The 23,553-nt window shown below is 37.8% G+C and overlaps 10 protein-coding genes and 2 non-coding genes across 12 annotated transcripts; 4 read left to right on the plus strand and 8 right to left on the minus strand.

Annotated features, from left to right (window-relative positions):
- Positions 1–58: 58 nt before the first annotated feature.
- Positions 59–2,159, plus strand: SPOG_04927 (UDP-GlcNAc transferase associated protein Alg14). Its single transcript, XM_013169115.1, has 2 exons — positions 59–651; positions 692–2,159. Exons 1-2 carry the CDS (start codon positions 181–183, stop codon positions 857–859), a joined length of 639 nt encoding a protein of 212 aa, XP_013024569.1. The 5' UTR covers positions 59–180; the 3' UTR covers positions 860–2,159.
- Positions 862–2,083, minus strand: SPOG_04926 (mediator complex subunit Pmc6). Its single transcript, XM_013169114.1, has 4 exons — positions 1,810–2,083; positions 1,603–1,708; positions 1,437–1,559; positions 862–1,377 (listed from the first exon to the last, which is right to left on the minus strand). The coding sequence occupies exons 1-4, from the start codon at positions 1,934–1,936 to the stop codon at positions 1,110–1,112; spliced, it is 624 nt and encodes a 207-aa protein (XP_013024568.1). The 5' UTR covers positions 1,937–2,083; the 3' UTR covers positions 862–1,109.
- On the minus strand, positions 2,046–4,563 carry SPOG_04925 (auxin family transmembrane transporter). The gene is made up of 4 exons (XM_013169113.1): positions 4,040–4,563; positions 3,862–3,992; positions 3,713–3,803; positions 2,046–3,664 (listed from the first exon to the last, which is right to left on the minus strand). The coding sequence occupies exons 1-4, from the start codon at positions 4,175–4,177 to the stop codon at positions 2,672–2,674; spliced, it is 1,353 nt and encodes a 450-aa protein (XP_013024567.1). The 5' UTR covers positions 4,178–4,563; the 3' UTR covers positions 2,046–2,671.
- A 2,007-nt stretch (positions 4,564–6,570) lies between these two features.
- SPOG_04924 (uncharacterized protein) lies at positions 6,571–7,506 on the plus strand (the record flags this gene model as incomplete). The annotated part of the gene is made up of 2 exons (XM_013169112.1): positions 6,571–7,202; positions 7,227–7,506. 2 exons carry the CDS (start codon positions 6,571–6,573, stop codon positions 7,504–7,506), a joined length of 912 nt encoding a protein of 303 aa, XP_013024566.1.
- A 266-nt stretch (positions 7,507–7,772) lies between these two features.
- On the minus strand, positions 7,773–8,537 carry SPOG_04923 (40S ribosomal protein S15a). Its single transcript, XM_013169111.1, has 2 exons — positions 8,493–8,537; positions 7,773–8,350 (listed from the first exon to the last, which is right to left on the minus strand). The coding sequence occupies exon 2, from the start codon at positions 8,339–8,341 to the stop codon at positions 7,949–7,951; it is 393 nt and encodes a 130-aa protein (XP_013024565.1). The 5' UTR covers positions 8,342–8,350; positions 8,493–8,537; the 3' UTR covers positions 7,773–7,948.
- Positions 8,538–8,724: 187 nt separating this feature from the next.
- On the minus strand, positions 8,725–10,682 carry SPOG_04922 (RNA-binding protein; the record flags this gene model as incomplete). Its single annotated transcript, XM_013169110.1, has 4 exons — positions 10,227–10,682; positions 9,946–10,176; positions 9,317–9,898; positions 8,725–9,273 (listed from the first exon to the last, which is right to left on the minus strand). Exons 1-4 carry the CDS (start codon positions 10,479–10,481, stop codon positions 8,725–8,727), a joined length of 1,617 nt encoding a protein of 538 aa, XP_013024564.1. The 5' UTR covers positions 10,482–10,682.
- On the minus strand, positions 10,658–12,765 carry SPOG_04921 (heat shock protein Pdr13). Its single transcript, XM_013169109.1, has 2 exons — positions 12,661–12,765; positions 10,658–12,541 (listed from the first exon to the last, which is right to left on the minus strand). The coding sequence occupies exons 1-2, from the start codon at positions 12,736–12,738 to the stop codon at positions 10,967–10,969; spliced, it is 1,653 nt and encodes a 550-aa protein (XP_013024563.1). The 5' UTR covers positions 12,739–12,765; the 3' UTR covers positions 10,658–10,966.
- A 443-nt stretch (positions 12,766–13,208) lies between these two features.
- SPOG_04920 (WD repeat protein) lies at positions 13,209–19,331 on the minus strand. Its single transcript, XM_013169108.1, has one exon. It carries the CDS (start codon positions 17,317–17,319, stop codon positions 13,369–13,371), a length of 3,951 nt encoding a protein of 1,316 aa, XP_013024562.1. The 5' UTR covers positions 17,320–19,331; the 3' UTR covers positions 13,209–13,368.
- Positions 17,618–20,678, plus strand: SPOG_04919 (coatomer gamma subunit Sec21). Its single transcript, XM_013169107.1, has 3 exons — positions 17,618–17,729; positions 17,774–19,821; positions 19,873–20,678. The coding sequence occupies exons 1-3, from the start codon at positions 17,699–17,701 to the stop codon at positions 20,515–20,517; spliced, it is 2,724 nt and encodes a 907-aa protein (XP_013024561.1). The 5' UTR covers positions 17,618–17,698; the 3' UTR covers positions 20,518–20,678.
- A 326-nt stretch (positions 20,679–21,004) lies between these two features.
- On the minus strand, positions 21,005–22,114 carry SPOG_04918 (RNF family protein; the record flags this gene model as incomplete). The annotated part of the gene is made up of 2 exons (XM_013169106.1): positions 21,005–21,756; positions 21,811–22,114. The coding sequence occupies 2 exons, from the start codon at positions 22,112–22,114 to the stop codon at positions 21,005–21,007; spliced, it is 1,056 nt and encodes a 351-aa protein (XP_013024560.1).
- Positions 22,115–22,623: 509 nt separating this feature from the next.
- On the minus strand, positions 22,624–22,717 carry SPOG_16320. The gene has a single exon. It is a non-coding gene; the product is annotated as a tRNA-Leu (tRNA).
- A 751-nt stretch (positions 22,718–23,468) lies between these two features.
- SPOG_16321 lies at positions 23,469–23,552 on the plus strand. Its single transcript has one exon. It is a non-coding gene; the product is annotated as a tRNA-Tyr (tRNA).
- Position 23,553: the final 1 nt, after the last annotated feature.

The raw sequence follows: 23,553 nt of genomic DNA on the forward strand, positions 1-23,553 counted from the left end.
GTAAAATAGATTTCATCGTTCAAATTTCAAGTACATTTCATATATTTCCTTTCTTAAACTCCTCTCCAACCTATTCTTATGGATTAAGAGTCTCATAAACAAATCGGGTTTAACCGCTCTTTTTTCGTACTTTAACTATTATTATTTATTCATTAATTAAGCAAGCAGAAAAAATCAGCTATGCTCAAAACGTTATTTCTATTAGGCGTATCTGCATTCGCAAGCGTGTTTCTGATACTTGTAGGAAGAGAATGGTACTGTTCTTCGAAGAAAAATGGTCTCGCAAATCCTCATCTGCTAGTATATTTTGGTTCTGGAGGCCATACAGGGGAAATGTTGAATTTACTTGGCGCTATTAAAGATCATCAGTATCCTGTACGATCATATGTAGTAGGTGCCGACGACAAAATGAGTTACTCAAAAGCAAAGGCTTTAATATCTGATAATCCTCATAACAAGTCTTCAATTTTCACAATTCCTCGGGCTCGGTATGTAAAGCAATCGTGGTCAACGACACCTTTAACGGCTATCTGGAGCCTTCTATTTTCACTGAAAGTCATTTTTTGGAATAAAAACGGAATCCCAGATGTGATTCTTTGCAATGGTCCAGGGACATGCATATTTCTATGTTTGGAAGGATACGTAACTAAGGTAATCAACCTACGATCGTTCACTATAGCTAACCATACAGTTTTTTGGTAAACGTATCCGGATAGTTTATGTGGAATCGTTTGCAAGGGTGAACAATCTTTCACTAAGCGGAAAGATACTATTACCGTTCGTTGATCGCTTTTTAGTACAATGGCCTGACCTCGCACTCAAATACAAAGGTGCTGAATATGTTGGCATTGTTACTTAATTGGATGTGTCATGATATGTCTTTATTAACGCTGCCAAATATGATGATTTTTCTAAAAGACTTAGATAGAAACCAAATCTGGATCGACTAGGATTTAGGTGATTATTGAAACATGCGTTCTATAGAGTACAACTTTCATTTCATTCTTTTTCATTCCTGGTTTTTTGTTTGAGCCATTCAATTCCTTTATGTTAGTTTAGATCCAAGGCTAAAGCATGACTACAAGTCAAACAGAGCATCCTTTAATACTTTACATTCGGACATTTTTTAGTTCACAAACACTAATTAGCAAACTTTTTACATGTTCCAAGTTCGCTTCAGCTTGTACCATTGCCTTTTGGTTGTTTGCGTCCGTTACATGGGTGTAAGCATGCAAAACCCATGCTTGATCTTCTGCTAATGGGTGGAATGGAGGGTCAATCGAATGTAGTTGTGAAGGAATTAATGTTTGGAATAACCTGATAGTACAGTTGCTGGAAGCATATTCTAAACCTTGTACTATGTATTCATGAGAAAATCTAGAGAAAAGGTGAGCTAGAAGTTTGCAGTTTGTAAGCAAAATAATCAAAATTCTTACTCGTATCCAAGGTTTTCTACAAATTCCATAGGGGAGCCGTTCGTAATTTTTGCCCGACTAATTGGGCGAATTCCGCACCTTCCTTCTCTCTTAGGTTCTGATGTACCTTCTAAATGAATAGCCCTTATTTATATTAGCTCCTTTTTCATTTTATAGGTTTGCTTACCATTGTGCCTTTTGTATCCAGTCAGACTCACTATTTCCTATTGTGTCTAATTGACCGCATAATCGAAGCCAATAATCTGCCTGTCGAGGTAAATTGATTGGAACATCTACAAACATATATTAGTACTCTAAAATCGACGTAGGTCATCATGGAGGTTCTTGAATTTGAACCAAATGAGGTATTTTCCCAAAGCATTGCTAAACCTACCTTTCGGTCGAAAAACCATCATATACTCAAAAATTATTTTCGGTTCATTGAAGATTCTTAAGAGTGAATTGGCGACAATGTCTGATCGTCTAGACGGTATAACTCCAATTAAGTATAGCTCCTGCATTTCATCGTATGTGGAACTAGTTTGAGCGGACTAACCAAGAATTTGAAAATGAGTAAAATTTCCAGTGAACTAATTTCTTATTACAGTCGCTATAGACAAACTGTAATTCTTTGTTCACTTTGAGGAAGTCAATATCGACGAAAACAGGTGTGATATTTTCTTAATGGTCAGTAGAATAATTCTGCAAATATTATGAGATGCGTCAATGAACAAATAAATCAGGTTTATATTAAAAGATAATCTATTTAGAAAAGTTTATGTAAGATGATAGTCTTTATCCACTATGCTTTGGATTTCTTTCTTTGCAGGCACGTCTCTTGCAGAACACATCCAAATCATCAATAAAATAAGTTAGCATCTCAAACGCAAATTACAGGAAGCTCAGGTAAAATAATGTTTCACTTCAAGGAGGCAGTTAAAGCCATTCCTTCCATAAAGTGTAGATTAGTATTGCTTATCATTCTAAAATTGCAACATATGAACCAAGTTTAGAAAAGGCATTAAATAAACATAAAGAATTAAACATCAATATTATCTAGTTTGAAAACATGAGTATTAAAGGAGTGCCAAATTGCACAAGAATAGCGGTTGGAAAGCAAAACAAGTTTAGCCATACTGGATTCTATCAGAATGGGGATCAAGATTTTTCTCATATAAAAGAATCGAAATTCTAAGGATTTATAACTTTGGAACGATAAAGGGGCATTCTTCAAAAGGGAGATACAATTTGGCTCTTTACTTTGTCCAATCAACAACCAAAAGACTGGCAAAAGCAAGAAGCAAAGAGTTGGGAGGTGTGAAAATAGCATAGGACCACCAAAGGACCTTGGCGCATTCTCTCTCGAAAACCCCATTCAATTGACAAATTTGTGTGAGTTGAATTGCAGTAGGGCTTCCTACCAAAAGGAAAATAACGACAACGAAAACTGGATCATCTACGGTGCTAATTTCACTAAAATAAGACAGTAAAGAAAAAGCGGGCAAAATAACCATAGGAACAACCACCATTCGACCGAGAAGACTAACGATAAGAACGCGTTTGTCATTTACTTTGCCCGGCTGTTCTGGACCTTCTGTCTTCCCAATATCTGTTGCAAGGCTAGCACCTAGAACCACTAAAATCAAAGGTACAGCAACATCACCTACCATTCGAATACCACTGGTGATACTGGCCTCAACAAAAGAGCCTTCTTCAAAAAAGAATCTTTGCAATGGAGGAACAACGGCAATGAAAAGAGCAATAAACAAAGAGTACAGAGGAGGGCTGAAAAAATCTAGTAAGAGGATAATTGCCTTTTTGAGCTTGGAGTTTTTAAACTCAATGCCCTGAGTAGTTTCTTGAGTAACCGCATTTTCGGAATAATTGTTTTTGTTATTAGTGGGGCTTATGCCCCCGGGATGTGACAACCCACTAGAAGAAGGCAAGTCTAATTGACTGATATCTTCACGTTCATTAGGAGTCAGCAAACTCTCAATTTCCTCCTCACTAGGATTACCGTGGACCCGAACACGATCGTGGTCTTCACTGTCATCAGGTTGAATAGGTGAAAGGAGAATTCTATAACCATACGACCAACGAAGAGCCTGACCCAGCTGAGAAAAAATTAAAAGATACATGATACCGCGAGAAGCAACTTTTTCAGCAGTGTCGTCGGGAATTTTATCCCATTTTAGGTTTTCCACCGTATTCGCCAAGGAAGTAACTAAGGCTAGAGGAAGAGAATTGGACTAGAAAAGTTTCGTTAGCGACTGAATGAAACAGTTTTGTTTTCGTACATTTTGGAAAGTGATGCATGCAGTAGCAAAGTTACGTTGTCGTCGACTAAGTCGAAAAATACGAGCCATAGCATAAGAAACTATTATAGAACTAAAGACAGTATTAGCAAAGAGGGAAACACAAGGTTGAAGAGGTAAAATTTTCATACACCGCTGTAATAATAACATAAAAAACAGGCAGAAGAGAGAGATCGATAAGCATTTTTAGATTTAAACCATTGCCGACTTTTTCAAAAACTAGACATGGGGTAAAGAAGTAAACGTTTAAATTGGAAATAGCCTAACAAATTAGTAATTCGATCAAGTGAAGAATGCAAAAAATAGTACCTTTTGAGATTCTCTCGACAGGAATCCCTTTTTCGCCAGAATAAATCCTCCAAGGGCGATGACAATTACCCCAAGATCGCTCTCCAAAATCGGCTTCAAAAGACCCCAAACATCAATTCGGCCTAACAAGGAAGACATAGCAAAAGAAAAGAACAACTAATGTCGCTAAGGAAACCGAAAATAAAAGACACAAGTCAATGGGAGCTGACACAAGGAGAAAAGTCAAAGAGCCAAAAGAGTTTTAATTTTTAAAACTTGATATGAAAGGTCAATTAAAGTGAACTGACGCGATTTGTAAACGAAACTAAACCAGCTACGTGGCAAGTACTATACAGAAAAGCGCTAATCTTTGTTCAATGGAGAACAAAAGTCAAAACTGTACGCTTCAACGACGGATTTGATATTTCCTTGAAAATAACAAACGATTCTCTTTTCCTGCAAAAAATCGGGCTAATGATATAAGAAAAAGCCACCAAATTGGCTGAATTGATGATGAAAACGGTAGATGGAGAAGGAAAGGAGACTGCTACCGCATTCATATACCGACATCCTCAAGTAGCATTGTGACTTGTCAGGGTACGAAGGCATAAACAAAGAGTGCAAAAGTGGGATTCTTTTCTATGAAATGTGAGACATGAAAAAGGAATGAACATCTGAATTACTTTTTATGACAATACTTGAATACTTGGGGCTTCTTTTTTTTTGGTGCATTGTGAAGAAGATGGTTTATTTACATTCATGGCAATAAAATACAAGCTGGAATAAGGGAGTCCGAAAAAAGGTATGGAAGATAATTAGTAAACTTTATGGTAGTAATTGGATTTAATAATCTTCGTAGCACAGTACGTTTGAATATTGGGTATATGTTTATGCCTTTGGATATACATGTTCATATAGTCAAACGCTTTCAGCGAAAATGATTCATAGACTATGAGCTATTTTATACAAAAAACTGCTAGTTATCCCTACAACCTGAAGGGTACAGAAAGCGTTTGTCCATATATCATATTCATAAGTGTATTGAGAAAATATCATACTATTCATGAGATGGATTACGAAACTTGCATGAAAATGCATTTTAAAATTAATAGATTGGATTGGCGATTACTGAATTCAGAGAGGAAAACAGTAAAAACAATACTTTCCATTGAAGAATGGTCGATTTGTGCGACTGCATACCAACGAAAAAAAAAATGTCAAGATTGTCTACTTTCGACTCTTGTTTGATTCCATAGCTCACTGGGATTTTCTATACCAAGCTATAAAAAAGAGAGATCCGTTTTTGTTACTAACTCGTACTTTCCAGATTGCCTTAGCTTAGCTTAAATGACCATTGCTGTGGTTCATGAAATCATCATGAAAGGTCAGTTCTACCTCATGCATTTAGTTTATAAAGAAGGATACAGGGATTTGAAACCGTCTGCAAATTTTTTTTTTCGCTTCTTTAATCTCCATCCTTATTTCTTTGTAGACTTGACCATATCTGCGTCACCTTTTTTATTCGATGGCTTTTTTTTGTCGCCAATTCCATCATCCCTCTACAAATTCACCAAACATTTTTACTTTCGACAACTTTTAATTTTCTAGTATTTCTTTTTATTTCTTACAGTTATAAACATTCTTATTATCGTCACCTTTTTGTTTTTTATTGATTTATTCAATAATAAAGCAACCCACTTATCCATCCAAAGACGTTGTTGTCTATTTATTTATTAGGATCTACGAACCATTCTTATAGCTTGCCTCTCCACACTGGAATTTGGGGTGTCGAAATTCGTTTCCGGCAATTTACCTTCGGAAGCCGTTTCTTGCTCATTTTTTTCATTTAAAAATTCTTAAAGGACGTGCCCAGGCTGGTACCGTTTCCATTTACCTCACTTTCTTCTTTTTTTACATAAAAATTTCTCTTGTTTTTCTTATAGCAAACTACGGTCGCTTGCTTTGTATAAGGTAACGAACTTTAGCTTTGCTTCGCTATTAATTTTTGCACAGAACGTAAATAAACAAACGTACCTCCAACCGAGATTTACTTTTCAAGATTTCTCTTGTTTCTTATTTTTTCCTAAATCTATTTATTTATTAAATTTAAGAGGGTTTTCTTCCTTTAAAGAATATTTCGCTCGTTTTCGATTTATTGGCTTTGATTGTTAAAACAGGATTTTCTTGTTTGTATACTTTGTCATCGATTCAATCCAATTATTTGGTTCTCTCAAGTCTTCTTTGTCTTAATAATAATTATCTGTGTTTGTTTCTGTCACGACTCATCAGTTATCGTAAGTCATTGTTTTCTTGACGGAAAATCTGTTTTGTTTTGTTTTTCTTTTTTGCAAGAAGGCTTTCATCCAACTCAAAGGTCAAGTTGAACTTTGATATTTTTCAGTTTCATCCGACTCGTATGCATGAAACAGATCTTTTAGGTTTTATTTGTGCCTAAATTAACACATCCTTACTTTCCTGATTCCTATTCTCTACAAGGTTGAACGCGTTGTAGGTTTTGCATATAGCCATTGTCCTCTCAAATATTTTCTTCTATGTCTATTGAAAATCCGGGATTTCAATATCCTGACACTCCTCCTCTTCGCTTTTCTTCACAAGAGCTTTCTGGCTCGACAATTCGCGCTCCCTTAACCTCTAAACCTCAAAGTCATAAAGGATTGTATCAGACGCTAATTGCTAATTCCACTCCTTCTTCTTCTACCCAGAATAATGTATCGGCTTCTTTATCCTCATCCTCTTCTCGCGCAGCAAGTTATCCTCGTCATACAAAGCGAGCAAGGCGGACGAAAAAATCTAAAGCAGATCCTCCTTCCATGGTGAAAAAGGCTCGCATGCATCGAAGCAAAACAACCAGTGATTTATCAGCTCTTGAAAATAAGACTATAGCTGTATCATCTAAGTCTACGGATACTTTATCAAATTTATTTTCTTCAGAGAATATACCAACAATCGCCCAACTGAAAACCCGCAAAGCTACTCTTGAATCTCGCTTCCATCGCTTATCCAATGCACTAGGTGAATATTATTTAAGTCATATTGAAACAGCAGAACATCTTATGCATCAAAATAAGCACAGTGTCATTAATCGGGAGCGACAGTTTTTCGCTGCCAATTACGAAAATCGGATACGACTCTCTACAAACTCTACAAGGCTGATCCAACGTCAGTTAGAACATTACCTTTCCTACAGGCTCCAAACAATCTCAAAAAACTACCAGAGATACGCTATGCTTATACGGCAACATTTGCTATACAAGACGATGCAACGCTATCAAAACTTATGTGGACGTCGTCTGTATCATAACTTGGTTCCTATACTTAACCCTTCTACTTTTCAGCAAGAACATAAGCCAGCTCAACCAATTTCAGAATCTACATCACCACAAGTGACCCCCATATACTTACCTCGAGTCCCAAGTGTCCTTTCTGATCAACAAGCCCTAGATGACTTGGCTCTTTGTAATGTCTAACTATGACTATGTATCAATGCGACGCACTTTACGGTCTGCGTTCATTGCTACCCCCTTGATATCCCCATATACAATACATATATATATATATTTATGTAAAAGCAAATAAAATTGAATTTTCGGTACATACAACAATATATAGAACCAACCCTATGAGAATCAGAAGTCATACTCAGGTTGCTCCTTGTGCAATTATATATGGATCAACAAAGAAAAGTCATATCTGAAATCAAAAATGCCATCCTACATACTTAAATTTTACAAAACCCATTATATTCACATATTATTATACATAGTCAATGAAAAGCTCATGTCTCATGAGATTCAATAACGTTACCAGAACGGTTTTTTAAATCGCACAAACATAACTTTCTACAACCAGATTCAATTAAAATGATAATAAACATCAGCATCTATTCTTTTTCTGGTTTGAGATTTCAATTTAATAGAAGAAACCAAGGATTTTACCACCAGTGTCCTTGGCACGAGCTTCATTGTGAGACATGATACCACGGGAGGTGGTCAAGACAATGATACCAACTTGACGAGAGGGCAACAGGTTGTTGACCCACTTCTCAATATCCTTGATCTTGATGTTGTAGCGAGGGGAAATAACACCACACTTGTTGATACGACCGTTCAATTGGATAACAATCTTGCCAGAACGATGGTCATCAATCTCCTCAAATTCGTCAATGTAACCATGCTTTTGCATAACTGTCAAGAATTTGACAATAACCTTAGAGGACGGACGAATAAGCACTTGACGACGTCCGCGACGTTCAGCGTTAACGATGTTGTTCAAGCAGTCAGAAAGAACGGATTGACGGACCATTTTGTTTTTCTAATGAAAGCGTTAGATTTCTCTTGAGTGTCTTGTTTAAAGATTCAAGAAAAGGTTCTAGTTATTGAGTACATTAGCTCAGTGAAGAACTAATGATGTTCAATAACCATACGCTTTCATCTTTCCTCTATTAAAATCATACCTATTGTTTAAGATTTTATTTTTTTCAGATGTTTCAGAAAGCCGGTGATGGCAGAAAACTTACACCCTGTCGAATAGAGTGGTTTCCTTTTTCAAGAACAGTCACTAAACCCTACCCTAAAGCCATGAATTCGTACTTTCATATTTACAATACTGGATATTTGCCATTGACAAATCCAAGAAAAATATTAATGAAATAAACAAAAAATAATATAATATTCAAATGAATAACATTAATCTGTAGGTTTATCAAAGTACAATGATCTAGCACGGGTTTTTACTCGATCAACAGGTGTCATGTTTATTTTTACTTTAGCATTTTTAGTGCCTAAACCAACACCTGGCAAATAGGCTGTAGGCTCAAATGATTCATGGGAGTGTGTTTCACTGGAAGTGTTTCCTAGGGATCGATTCCTTGAGTATGGGTCAGGCAATGGAGTGGGCTCTTTTGAAAAGTCGGTATTATCGGTGATATGAATGGCTCTTCTTTCTGTTGCTCGGTCTCTGTAATCAGGACGTTCGATTTCTCGAATGCGATTCATGAACCCCTCAGCAGCAGTAACTAAGGAGCTATTCTTTAAGTTCTTTTGATGTAAAAAAGATTGAGTTAAATGCTTCAGTACATGGCCCCAGCTATTAAATTTTCTCTCGCACAAGACACAGATAAGAGATGATTTCCAAATATACTGTAGAAGAAATTTCTCTTCTTCTTCAGTAAGCTCGGGCAAATCTTCTGTTAATTCCCTTTGGGCGCCTTGCCAACGTGCCAGAGTAAGAGCAATCTACAAAAGTTAATCAATAAATTCATATGTATATATATCATACCTTTTTGTTTGTAGGTGGCTCTACTAAGTTTGTTCTTAATCGCTTTTCTTTCTTTTGTTTTTGAGTCTTTGCAATTGGTTTGAACTGTTCTTGGTCAACGTTATCAGGGACAAACGTAGAGCAGTATAAGTTTTCATCCCAATAAGCACGATACCCGTCTTTGGTAGGAAACTTCCAAGTATCAATTTGTCCCTGTGCTGGAACAAAGACGCCTTCGTGAATGTAATCAACAAGCACTTTTCGAGAAGCAATTGTGAACGCCTTTCCTGAAAAGGTTCGCGCCATTGTTAAAGTTTTAGCAGCCTCATCAACATTCGGCAATTCAATAATGGCATAACCACAAAACGAATCATCTTTCTTTTGCCGAATCATGAATAACCTTTGGACATTGCATTCTAGTTTTGCTATGCCTTTTAGTAGCGTAAGGTCATTTAAACAACGATCCAAGTTTCTTAATAAGAGGTAAAAAGTAGGTATATCGCCCACATCGTTACTTCCATTTCTTTCTGTATTATCGACATTAGATCGTAAAGTTTTACACTTGAAGCAGGCATCTCGAAAGGAATAGTTCAATGAATCACACTACATTTGTTAGTCAATACCTAAAATAATTAAAATAGTTGTAATACATTTTCACATTTCCATCCGTCAATCTCCTCTCGAGCTTCTCGTGAGTAGCGGACACTAACGTCTCTATCATCGATATGAATTGACGGAAAGTATTTCTCCATCCACTGTTTCGAAGCAGTTAAGGATACAAATTTTACAAAGCTAAAGCACTTCGATTCACGAGTAACTTTATCACGTATTAGAACGATGCTGTCAATATCTCCGCCAGTCTCACTCATTACTTCTGAAACCTTCAAATAGAGGGTAAGCGTATGAAATACGAAAATTCTAGTGTTCGTACATGTTGCTCATTTGTTGTGGGAGCCAGTCCTTGCAAAATTATTTCTTGATTTGGCACTCCCGCAAACCTTGGAGTAAAGTTGGATTTGGAATCTGTTTCGTCTCTGTTTCTTTCATTATCATCGTTTTTATCGTAATTATGCTCCTGAAAGGTATTTCTCTCTGTGTTGATGAATATATCCCTTGTATTCGAAACAGTCTGTTTCATCGTGCCTATTTTTTCTTTCTTATGCTCATCTTTTTTACCAAAATCCATATAATAGAATGAAATGAAAAATAAATACTAATTTGTGAATAAAAATGGGTTGCTATTCTCTTGTTATAACACTTCTAAGTTTTCTATGCGGTTTGGCAATATATACTTTTGGCAAGCGTGTCGTCCATAAGTATACTACTATTACTCATAAGTTATAATTAAGCACTAATAGTAAACCTGAATAATCTTTTAATTAATTGCGGATGGAAAACTTGAAATTTAATGCAACTACCAACTACAACCACTTGGTTAAACCACGTCAACGCAACGCTATAAATCCATTGTCTGTAAAATATCCAAAAAAGTAGAAACATATTTACCCATACCATCTACTATTCAGACCTTTCACCTTTTTCTTATAGTGATGTAAAGTAGTATAAAAGAGATCCAAACGTGTGCATCACATAGAAACAATACACTAGTAAATTTAGGGAATCATATATTATAGAATTACTAGACGTTTTTACCAACCAAAAACCATAATTTTATGCAGTAGATCCACGAACGCTAGAACCCTTACCATCCTTGGGACGAGCAGTAGCGGTAAGGTTTCCTTCAACATCTAATTGAAGAACCAATTCAACCTTTGAGTTGGCTGGGACATCAGGAATGTTAATGGTAGCAAGTAAGGTCTTGGGGACAGCAATGCGTTCCTTGACTTCCTCAGGCTCCTCCTCTTCTTCGTCAGAAAGTGCCTCCTCTTCATCTAAAGGTTCGGATTCAACCTTAGTAACCTTGACTGAGCGCTCAGCCTCAAAAACAGGGATATAAGCACCACCTTCCTTAGGGGTAACAACCTCAACAATTTTACGGGTGGGCAAGGCAGTCTCAATGTCAAAGACGGTAACAAAGTTTTCACCCTCGTTAATACCAATAGGAGCAGTAAGATGAGGAGCTTCAACGATGGCGGGCTCCATAGAAGAAGCGATATCAGAAGGTTCAAAGTGACCAACCAAAGAAGCTTGAACACCAGAACCAATAGCAGTGAGTTCAGAAGCTTCAAAAGGCAAAGGGGTAACAGAGCTAGTGGAGCGGATAGCAGTCTGTTCAGGGAAGATCCCTTCCATTAAAGAAGTCAACTTGGGGGTATTGGAAGCACCACCAGCCAAGATCACTTCAGTAACATCGAAAGGCTCCAAATTAGCTTTCTTAACAGCTTCCTCAACAAGCTGAGACATACGGTTCAAAGGAGCAGCGGCGGCGAGTTCAAAACGAAGGCGGTTAAGGGTAGCATGGAAATCAACGCCTTCAGCAAGAGAATCAACCGCAGCTGAGGCATTGGTATTGTTGCTGAGAACACGCTTGGTAAGTTCACATTGTTCCCTGAGCTTTGCAACAGAACGAGCATTTTTGAGGGGATCAATTCCATTTTTCTTTTCAAACTCCTTAGCAAAATATTTGACCAAAACATCAGTCAATTGTTCACCGCCAAGATTTTCATCGTGAGCAGTAGATAGGATGGTCATCATACCACCCTTAATAGAAACAACGGAAACTTCCGAGCGATTAGCACCAAAGTTGGCAACGACAACAGTCTTATCGACAAGAACGGACTCAGAATACATGAGTGCAAGAAGAATAGCAGCAGGGTCATGAATTAATTGAAGGATGGGGAGGCCAGCTTGGGCAGCAGCAGCTTCCAAAGCCTTTCTTTGATTTTCAGTGAAGTAAACAGGGACGGACATAACACAACCATCGACCTTAACACCCAAAAAGTCTTGGGCAGATTCACGAAGACGTTGCAAGTGGCGAGCACTGGCTTCTTGAGCAGTAACGATCTTTTCCTTTGGTTTAGATTCCTCATCCTCTTGGACGGTGACCTTAAAGCCCACTTGTCCCTCTACGTTAATAGGAGTAGCTGAATAATGGCAGTGGTGGTTTGTAACTTCTTGATGAGACTTGCCAAGCAAATCACGGAAGTTAGTTACGGAATTGTCGGCATTGCGAACAAGTTGGCCACGAGCTTGAACACCATGGTATTCTTGGTCACCTTGGTAAGACAAAATGGAAGGAATTTGGCGGTTTCCTTCTTCATTTGCCATAACATCAGTCTTTCCATCCTAAAAGCATAAGTTAGTACTCTATTCTATGCCAAGAAAAGAAGGGTCTGTCAACATCAGAAAAAGTAATGTCTGTAAAGTTGTAACAGGCCAGTTTTTCCTGTAAATAATTTACATACTCTGTTAAAAGAGATAGAACTATTTTGGTTTCCAAAAGAAATACCAATGACAGTCTTATATTCTTCGGATTCTGCCATTTTGAAAAATTTGGTGGATGGAAGAAGGATAGTTCAATACCCAAATTTATCACACCAACTCAGTGGTACTTACCACTAAAAATTTGTGCTTACTATTACTCCTTAAAATTTTAGTAGTTTACTTTAACAAATTAGTATACTTTTATTTATTTTGCAGCTACTAAATGTTTCCATTTGGAAATAATTTACAAAGAAACGATTGTTTGCAAGGATTCCTGTGACAGTCGGTAATGAAACTTGTATTTATCATGAATAAATAGATGTTTGTATGCATGTAAATGGAAAAAACATGCAAAGTATTGCTAAAACTGAACCATCAATTCATGTTTCTGCTCTGCTTATAAGATGTTGCATAGCAACATCATGGCTAAAAACATATTTATTACTAAATGAAAATACAGAAGTGCTATACTGATTGTTCTTTTGGATGCCTAATAAGAAACTATTGCAAAAAAATCGGTAAGCTAGATTTTGCGGTTGTAACAAAACTTTCATTTATTATTATATGAAGATACAAAAAAAGACTTAAATAAAATGTCCAGTTATAAAAAATTTTTCCCGGAAAACTAGAAACGAGGGTTGTAAACAGACAATTCTTGCTTAAGTACTATTAGAAACCGGGTGGTGTTATTAGTAGTATTCATTAACAGCATTGGTAATTAGTTCGTTTTTATTACAAGAGTAAAAGTTAATCCGATTGTCCGTACTGTCACCACATGCCAACATTAAATGATGAGGATGGAATTTCAGGCAACTTAGTCCACCAAGTTTCGATTGCGTCAAAAATCGAGAGCTTTCACGGAACGTATTGATATTTTTACCATCAGTACTCCATACCTTCACATATTGATTCGACGATCCAGTGGCAAACACAGGCGCATGGCTATGTACGCTTAGAGACGTCAAATCATTTGAATGAGCAGGAATTGTCAATAAGCTATGATTAGATCGAATATCCCATAGTTTTACTTCACCATCAACACTAGCTGAAATCAATTCTCTCATTCCCGAAGATTGCATTTCCAAATTCACAATTCTTGAACCATGCTCTTTCCAAACGTCTGTCATAGATTCTCTTGCTGGTAATCGTTTATCATAAACCCTTAATGCACCATCAGTAAAGCCTGCAACTATAACATTACATCCAACAAGATCACTAGTAAGACTAGTAATGCCATTACTACTTCTTGCTGGTAGACTAGAATGACAAAGTTCTTTGGATGCGTCCCAAATTCGTATAACGCGAACGTCTCCAGCTACGAGGAGATGACCACAATTTTGTTGCCAATTTAGTAATAAACCGGCATCACGATCTCCAAATAATAAGTCTCCAAGTGCATTCCAAGAAGTTACCAGTTCGACATCTTCGGTATCATAGTTGCGATAAAGACGAACGACACCCTCAGAATTACCGGTCATTAACAGAGCAATGTCATCCTCGTTTAATAACTGCATATCCATAACATCACTTCTCAAATTCGGATCAGTTTTGAAAGCATTAAGACACTTAGAACGCCCCCAGTCCCAGACTTGAATTAAGTTGTTGTTACTTAACGATACTAATTGATCCTCAAATTGATGAAAAATTAGTTTCTTTGGAGTGAAGACATTGTTTATGGACGAAACTTGCTGGTTCCAATGGTTATTCCCAGATAGTTCAGCGAGAGGTCGTGTTTGATAAATTAGCTTTTCATTCCTATTTCTTCTCCAAAGACGTTGATTGTAACAGATGCTACCAGGTTCGTCGTCTTCATTAGGTCTCATCTGGGGCTCTGTAAAATATTTACGAGACCAGTCAAAGAAATGACTTGTTAATGGCATATCGAGTTCAGACTGATATTCCATACTATTAAAAGAAGGAGGGACAGGAACTTTAGCATCTGTCAACCGAGAAGCTCCATAATCGCTCGCTTTGCTTTCTCCAGTAAGCGAAAGTATTTCAGAGGCTTTATCATTGCCAGCTAAGCTTAAGGCCAGTCCCTTTAATGATTTCGTTAAAGAGAATGATCTGGTCAGCATTTTCCTTTCTGCGGGATATCGAGAAGCAGAAAAAGATCGCGAGTCACCGTCAAGCGAACTATTTTCAGTAATTGTATCCTGAGCCGAAACAGGGTTCCGAAGAACCGGCAAACTTTTAGAAACGAAAGCAGAAAATTCGTCTTTAAGTGATGAATTGAGAATACTTTGGTACACATAATTTACAACTGCTTCCGCAGCCATAGCTACTTCCACGCTTGGATCAGCTGACAAACTCAAAATAGCCTGCCAAACAGTCTCAAATATAGTTGAAACACTAATAGGGGTATGTTGTTTCTTTCTTGGGTTTAGGAAAATGCTGCTTTCATAGGCAACGACAATGAATCTCTTCTTATAGCAAACTACAAAACGCGACAAAAATATCGTAAGTTCTCGACGTACCATAGGAGACGCATCTGACATTGCCACAAGCGCAGATAAGGCGATGTACGTTTCGATAGCTATAACTTCTTCAGTTTTTTCGGGGAAACCCAAGAACGTAGTGAAAGCTACTAAAGCTGAAGCACGAACTTCCGGAACAGGATCCGAAACAATCTCTGCAAGCTTCATGTGAGCATTATCGCGTATAGCTGACCATTTTGCTTCAGAATAATTATCCCACAGCTGTGCGATACAAAGACAAGCCCACTGTCTAAGCAATGAATCGGAACTATTCAGATGACTCAAACAATGTGATAAGACCTGAGGCCCAAGACAAGCCAATTGTCCCTGAGGGAATCCTCGACAAAAAATGCTTAAAATGAATGCACACATAGCACGGTGTTCGGAAATATTACTAGAAGGAAAAATTGAAGAATTTGGGTTCAAAATTTGTACGAAATAACCATAGCCATTATCCTTCAGTAAGTCTGCTTGGCATGAGTCATCAACGGCTAAGATTCTTGCCCAAATAAATACTAAAACAGGTTTTAGTTCTATAGCAGGTGACTGCAGTAATTTCAAAACGTAAGGAAAAATTCCAATGGATAGAGCTAAATCGACGGCCCAAACCCCAAGGTCAAGAAATTTAGATAACAGAATTAGAGCTCGAAGACGATGTACCTGCGAAAGTAAAACTTGCAATACTAGTGGTAACTGATCTGGTGGCTTGCGAGTTATTAAGCCTTGAGATAGCCAAACTTCGAAAGCTGTCAATTGTTCGCTAAAGAACATGGAATGTTTATATTCGTAGGAAACTCCTTTACTCTCAGCTTCAAGCATATCTGGAAGCTGGGATAAACAGTTGTCAATGGCAAGGTCCCAAGAATTCCACATTGGGTGATCATGAGTTGAGGGCAATGGAGGACTAGACTGTGGATGACATGAATGCACCAACATGATACGTTCGGCTAAAAGAAAGTTACGGAAAAGGGCAGCTACCATGAGATCCTGACGGAAAAGTCTTCGAAAAAGGTGTTTGGGGAATACGTTCCAGGCTATTGTATCTGTGATAGCTGTGAAAATCCAATTCAATTCACCAAGCGGAGTGCGGCGATCTTGTAAGCGACCAGGTATCTTCAAAAGCATATTCAAATTTAATTTGCTGGGAAACGGATTTTGGAGTACATACCATCGCACAGAAATTTCAATAGGGGAAGTCAAACAGGAGGTGAAAAGATCAGCAGGCAGATCAGGATTCATAGGAAGCGTTTCCTTTGGACCACATGCCGCAAGCTGTATACTGGTAGTATGGGATGGCATAGCCAGTATATTGGGATTTTGTTTAGCAAGACGAAAAGCCTCTCTATCTCTCTGTTCAGCAAATCGATTAAAGTTAGCAACGATATTTCCAGCAGCACTACAATCATAGACATAAATACAGGGTGCACCCAGCCATGTCTGTAGGTCATACAAAGACACTGGAATATATTGAGTATAGTTTTTATTAAACACCCATATTTCGCCAGAAGAAGTAGGCATAGGAACTCCATGGCCATTATAATGAAACAAGATGCGCTCTTCTTTAGCATTTCGGCGTTGTGCAATACAAAGCTTTTTTACTTCTTCAATTGCCGGATCAAGATAGTGACGGTATCTGGTACGCATACTGAGCGTTTCATACTGCTGTTGCAAATTCTTTCCTATAGCTTCTAATGCTTTAGAAGCAGGTAAAGAAAATGGATCAACCCAACACTCGTATTTAGCACAAGGGTTAGGTTTAATTATATCAGGAGGATCTACCCCTATGTTTAAGCACACTAACAAAGCTGCAGATATTGTTTTCAGCCTCTCGCGCATCCTCCAGTCATGTATAGTTTCCGTGGCTTCTGCAGTCTTTTTACTGATCACCCCGCGATGCCGTTTATCAGTATAATACATATAAAACACTTGTTCTAGCATATTAATATATTCTGCATTATTGTATTCTTCTTCAAACCCATGCCTGGGTTGAGGAAATGCAACTCCAAAACCATCATTAGCTGAACTTGTTGTATCCCCACCATTCTCTGTCATATAATTACTAGTCTCTGTATAACCATCACTCCCTGTCTCATTCGTATTATAGCTTAAAACAGACCTATGGGTCCTAGAGCTCGTGGAATGCTCGCTGTTTCGGTCATTCATATCGTGCAAACCAGATTTTTAATTCATACAATCATTTCTAATCTGTTCAAAGACTCCTATTTCCAATCTTTTAAAGTGTTTTAAGGAAAAATACGTTCGTAATTAGTAAATGGTTATAATGGATTCTGCTAAAGCAACTGGTGTTTAGCCGATATCATTGTAGGCTATAAAATTATTTAGTGAACTCTTTGGTAATATTAAATAGGCCGCTTGTTTTTGTTGCTGCTTTTAGTGTGGTGCAAGGCCCGATCTTTATTTCGAGCTGGATCACGACGTTGTAGGACAGTTACTATTTACCCTCAACAATACACAGCTTAGGCAAAATTAGAAGGGAAGTAATCTTGCTACTTTGGGTAGACGAGAGGGAACCTTCGTAAAAATGAGTTATTCCAAAAAAGATGAAGATAACGGTAAGTACAAGGGGAGATACGATGTGTGCTAATTGTCGTACTAGATGAGTCAATATTCTCCAATATAAATCAGGTTTCTGTAACGCAAGATGCGAGAGCATTTCACCAATCTTCAATCTCACCTCGGAAAAGCCGAATGTTGCTTTGCAAGATTGCATATCTACTGTATACTGGAGATCGATTTCCTGAGAAGCAAGCAACTGAGCTCTTTTTTGGCATCACGAAGCTTTTTCAGCACAAGGATCCTAGTCTTAGACAATTTGTGTATATTATAATTAAGGAATTGTCTTCGGTTGCGCAGGATGTGATTATGATTACTAGTAGTATTATGAAAGACACTGCTACTGGAAGTGAAGTGGTTTATCGTCCGAATGCTATTCGTTCACTCGTTCGAGTGATTGACGCGAACACTGTACCTGCTATCGAGCGTATCCTTACAACTGCCGTCGTTGACCCAGTTTCCGCTGTTGCTAGTGCTGCGTTGGTTTCCGCTTACCACTTGTATCCGGTAGCCAAAGATGTGGTGTCCCGTTGGAGTAACAAGGCTCAAGATGCTACGACTTCCCATATTGTTGGTAGAAAGGTTGCAAATTCGCCCTTTTTTGCTACTTCTCTAGGCTATACGCCTTCTTCCAGTGGTATTTCTCAATATCATGCACTTGCTCTTTTGTATAGAATCAGACAGTCAGATCATATCGCTGTCTTAAAAATATTTCGTGATATTGCTTCGAAAGTTGCTGGACTTTCAAATTCTCATGCTTTCGTCATGTACGTCCGCTATGTCGCTAGTCTTATGGATCAATATCCTGATATGCGTAAAGATATGGTTCCTCTGTTCCATAGCTGGTTGAAAGGTAAAGGTGATATGGTCAATTTGGAAATTGCCCGGAACATGGTTCGCTTAAAGACCCTTGACGATGAGGACATACGTCCCGTAGTCGCTGTATTAACCATATTTCTTACCTCTCATCGCTCTGCCGCTCGTTTTTCTGCAGTCCGTACTTTAAATGAGTTAGCCATGACTCGTCCTCATCTTCTCTACTCTTGCAATCCTATGATTGAAAGTCTAATCACTGATGCGAACCGCTCCATAGCAACTTATGCTATTACCACTTTACTTAAGACTGGAAATGAAGAATCTGTTGACCGTCTTATGTTGCAAATAGCTAACTTTATGTCTGAAATTCCCGATAACTTTAAGATTATCGTTGTTGATGCCATTCGTTCCTTATGCCTGAAATTCCCTCGTAAACAGGAGGCAATGTTATCTTTCCTTAGCAACATTCTTAGTGACGAGGGTGGTTACGAGTTTAAACGTGCTGCTATTGATGCTATTTTCGATATGATCAAATATATTCCTGAATCTAAGGAGAAGGCACTTGCAGAACTCTGTGAGTTTATTGAAGACTGTGAGTATCCTAAGATTGCAGTTCGCATCCTGTGTATATTAGGTGAAGAAGGACCTAGGGCTGCAGAACCGACTAGATTTATTCGGTACATATATAATAGAATCATGCTTGAAAATGCAATTGTCCGTTCTGCAGCTGTTAGTGCGCTCACCAAGTTTGGTGTTAATGCCAAGGACGACTTTGTTAAGCATAGTGTAAGAGTCATTCTTTCCAGATGCTTGGATGATGCTGATGACGAAGTGCGCGATCGTGCTGCTTTCAGCGTTAAAGTTTTAGATGACATGGATTCCTTCTTACCTTTTGTCAAATCTAATAAAGTTCCTTCTATCCCAGCATTAGAACGTAGTCTTGTTCTTTACGTTACTGGTGACAAATTTGATCAACCTTTCGACATTGAGGCCGTTCCTATGTTGACTCAGGAAGAAATTGATGCTGAGAATCTTAAAATCAAGAAGGCGTCTACTGAGATTGCTCATATTGCACCGGCTCCTACTGTTGATGAGAGTGCCGAAGAGGTTGTGAAAGCCGAAAACGAATTTAAATCTGTTTTGAATTCAATTCCTGAGTTCAGTTCTTTCGGTCCGGTTTTGAAATCGTCTTCCTTGATTGAGGTTACGGAACGCGAAACTGAGTATGTGGTTAAGGCCATTAAGCATATATTCGAAAAGCATATTGTCATTCAGGTAAGTTGATTGATCTCTTAATGTGAAATATGTTTTACTGACAGATTATAGTACCAACTCCATAATACACTTACGGAGGTTTTATTGGAGAATGTCACGGTTGGCTGCACACCATCTAATGAAAATCTAATCGAGGAATTTGTGATTCCTGCACCAGTTGCTGCCAACGAACCAGTCTCAATTTACGTTAGTTTCTCGTATGAAGGTTCTGAATTGTTCAGTACTCCTACAATTATTGAAAATGTATTACGATTTACTTCTAAAGAAATTGATCCTCATACGGGCGAAGCAGAAGAAGAAGGCTACGATGATGAATACAATATCGATAATTTGTGGCTTAAGTATGGGGACTTTTGCGTTTCTTCCACAGTTTCCAACTTTGATGAAATCTGGGAGCAACTTGGCCATGAAAGTTCCGCGGTTTATTCTCTTAGTGAAATTGAGTCTTTCAGTAACGCATGTTCTCACTTGGTGGAACTTTTGCAAATGCAACCTGTGGACGAAACGGATCATGTAACAGACGAAGAACCTTTGCATGTACTGAAATTATGCGGTGAGTTTGTTTCCGGAGGAAAGGTGCTTGTAGTTATAAAAATGATTCGTGCGAATGGCACAGAAGGTGTCACCATTAAATTAATTACAAGGGCTGAAAACGAGAAAGCTGTAAAAAGTTTGCCAACCGCTTTTGAAGGTTAAACAATGGAAACAAGTTACTTCATCCAACGAGAAACGAATTTCATGAAAGTAGATTTAATTCAAAGATGGAACCGACAATGCTATGTATAAGTGGAAGATAAATAGAAACAAAAATCTTAATTATATTAGGCAGACGAGAATGAATGAATTTTGAAAGAGTATCATATTAGTAGCTTAATTCGACAAGGAATTCACTGTTAGACACTGTATCAAGTATTAAAAATTAGTTGAATTATTTTAACCAAACAAAACGAACAAGCTGTAATGAATTTATGTGTAAAAAAAGTAAATAAAAGGAGTAGCATGGATGATACTCGTGGATTTGAAAGCATTAAAATAAAATAAGTTTCAACATCAAACATAACGGAATATTTCAAAGAAAAAGAAAATAACTTAACTCATGTAATGCAATGCTATGCGAATGAACTAAACGAAAAGGAAATTAGGAACGAATGAATATCGGGTGCTAGGACATAAGCAAGAGTGCTCACTCGGAAGGGGAACCAGCGAAAGGCACGATAGCATTACAAGTAGGGCAGGTATGTCTGTAATCCACAACCCATTTAGAAATGCAATTACGGTGGAATTCATGCTTACAAGGCAAAGCAATAACTTTATCGCCGCGGTTAAAAGCTTCAAGGCAAATGACGCATTCGACGCCATAGGCAGCACGCCGAGAAGATTCATCCATTAGAGGAACCGATTCTCTATCTGGGATATCATTTTCAATGTCTTCCTCGTCCTCGTAGAAGCCTTCTCGAGAAATCGTCCTTGACGGTAAGTTTTGGATAAATTCTTTGGTTTTAGAACGACTTTTGTAAGTACGGATGACACGACGAATAGCAAGTGCTTGGACAGTTGCAAGCATTATAATGGAAGGAGAAAAACATAGAAGGAAGGGCCAAAACATGTCACTGAGTTCCTCCGGTTTGGCATAGACTACGAGAGAGCGGTTTTCGGAATAGAGTATATCAGAATACAGAATGTTAAAGGAAGCGGTAGAAATAAATAGCGATGGAATTGAGACCTTTGAGTCTTCCTTTCCTGGTCCTACCATGTATTGTAGATGTGAAGAAGATTGTTTTCTGTTATCACCTACTACAATTCCTTTATATCCTAAACGTTGAGCATGAAGGGCTTTTTCAAAGAATGTACACTTCCCTCGTTGAACCATAAGAAAGCAGAGCGTGTCGTCATCAGTATCATCCTGTTCCTGTTTTTTCACGAAGTCAGACCAGTCTTCTTGCATTTTTCTAATAGCTTTCCTTTCTTCATCAACCGATAAAGACATACTTAATTGCTCATGTTTCATCTGTACGTCAGAGCAGCCTGTCATATCTTCTTGGAAATTGGAGGGTAAGGAGAGTTGAATCTTCGTCGTGTAAGAGCTATTAGTTAACCTCTTACCGAAACTAGCCTGCCTTGCCCAAAGTGTCACATTTCGTGCTGGAAGTTGCAGAGCAACATCTGTGCTAGCAGCAAATCGTTTGGGAGAGAAGATGTTGTCTAAAATCCCAAAATCAAGAGCAATGACTTCAAGCAATATGACATAACTTATGGAAGCTAATGTACATAATATAATGGAATAATTAGACATATCGTAAATTGCTAGAGAATGCGTTGCAAAGTCGAAGAGACAGGCAGCGGTGGAGTTGAATTATGAAGCAAACATCATCTTAAAGAAAAAATACCTCTTTACTATGATTCTTCGTTTTAAATGGAATATGATAAAGACGATGATGGTTGAACTGTCACTATCAAAAGAGAAAAACAAGAGCAGAAAGGCGCTTTAAAAAACAACTTTTTTTATAGAAACTCCTTAATTTAGTAGGATGCAGCCTTTGTTTAAACGGACTTCCATCACCATTCAAGCATGACGTATAAAATAAACAAATCAATACGGGCACAAAATCTCGCTGTTTCATCAAGCTGGAAGCGTTTCTTCAGTAGAGCATGATTTAGAACAGGAAAAAGGTGATCCATCAAATTGTACTCTTGTACCAGAACATATAGATATTAGCGAGACGTCCTATAAACAATTGCATTAACGACCTTTAGTGAAAGCTTTCGCTGTCGTTATACAAAAAATAAAAGTGAAAAAGTTATTGACGAAGGTGGGGTTCGAACCCACGCCCACAAACGTAGACTAGCAGTTGCTTTCACCTGAAGCTAGCGCCATAGACCACTCGGCCACTTCGCCTTGAGTTGATAGTAACCAAAGTAAGACTCTTATGACTAGTTCCAAAAGCAAGGAGAGAAACAGTTTATCTTAGCTTATTTTTCCCTTGCTTTTCTAATAAACAAAGGAAAAAAATGCATGCGAAGAAATCTGTTGCAAGCTTCCATTTGTAAAATTTATCTATACACAAGAAGAAAATATCTTATTTTTTTGGTGAAATAGTTCTTTGCGTTTCACATCATGTTGTTATGGTACAATTTTTGAATGAATGACATTTTGTAGTTATTGAACCATTTACATTTTTCAAGGATTGCTTTTCTTAAATTCTGTTGGTTTTAGCGCCTTTGTTATTATTATTATTTGGTTTTTTTTTTTTTTTTTTTTTTTGTTTGAAGTTTTGATTATTTATGTCGGTGAATCGTCTTCCGTAAATTAAAGTCCATCCCATTGATTCAAGGAAAATTTGAAAAGTACTGACTAAATCTTTTCTATGTGAAAGAGTTTCATCAATTGATTCTATTTTAGTGCTTTCTGCATGAATTGGAATTAACTGTATCACAATGTGACGATTTGAGAACGATGGCGTCCATTGCCTTGTCCAATCTCAACTCAGTTTTTTCAGTCAGCCTTCAGATCTTTTGAATTTATGTTCAAATATATTGACTACCTAGTCTATTCTGATTTTTTTTTCTCTCTCAAAAAAAGACGAAAGATCTTAATAAAGGAACTGAGCATTACAAATTGGTTGGGTTTTTCGTTACTACCAACAGTTCTCTCGATGGTGTAGTTGGTTATCACACCCGGCTGTAATGTTCAAGATACCGGTTGGTCGCTAGTTCGAATCTGGCTCGAGAGAT

The sequence above is a fragment of the Schizosaccharomyces cryophilus genome (assembly GCF_000004155.1).
Source record: "Schizosaccharomyces cryophilus OY26 unplaced genomic scaffold supercont4.5, whole genome shotgun sequence".
Taxonomy (NCBI): domain Eukaryota; kingdom Fungi; phylum Ascomycota; class Schizosaccharomycetes; order Schizosaccharomycetales; family Schizosaccharomycetaceae; genus Schizosaccharomyces; species Schizosaccharomyces cryophilus.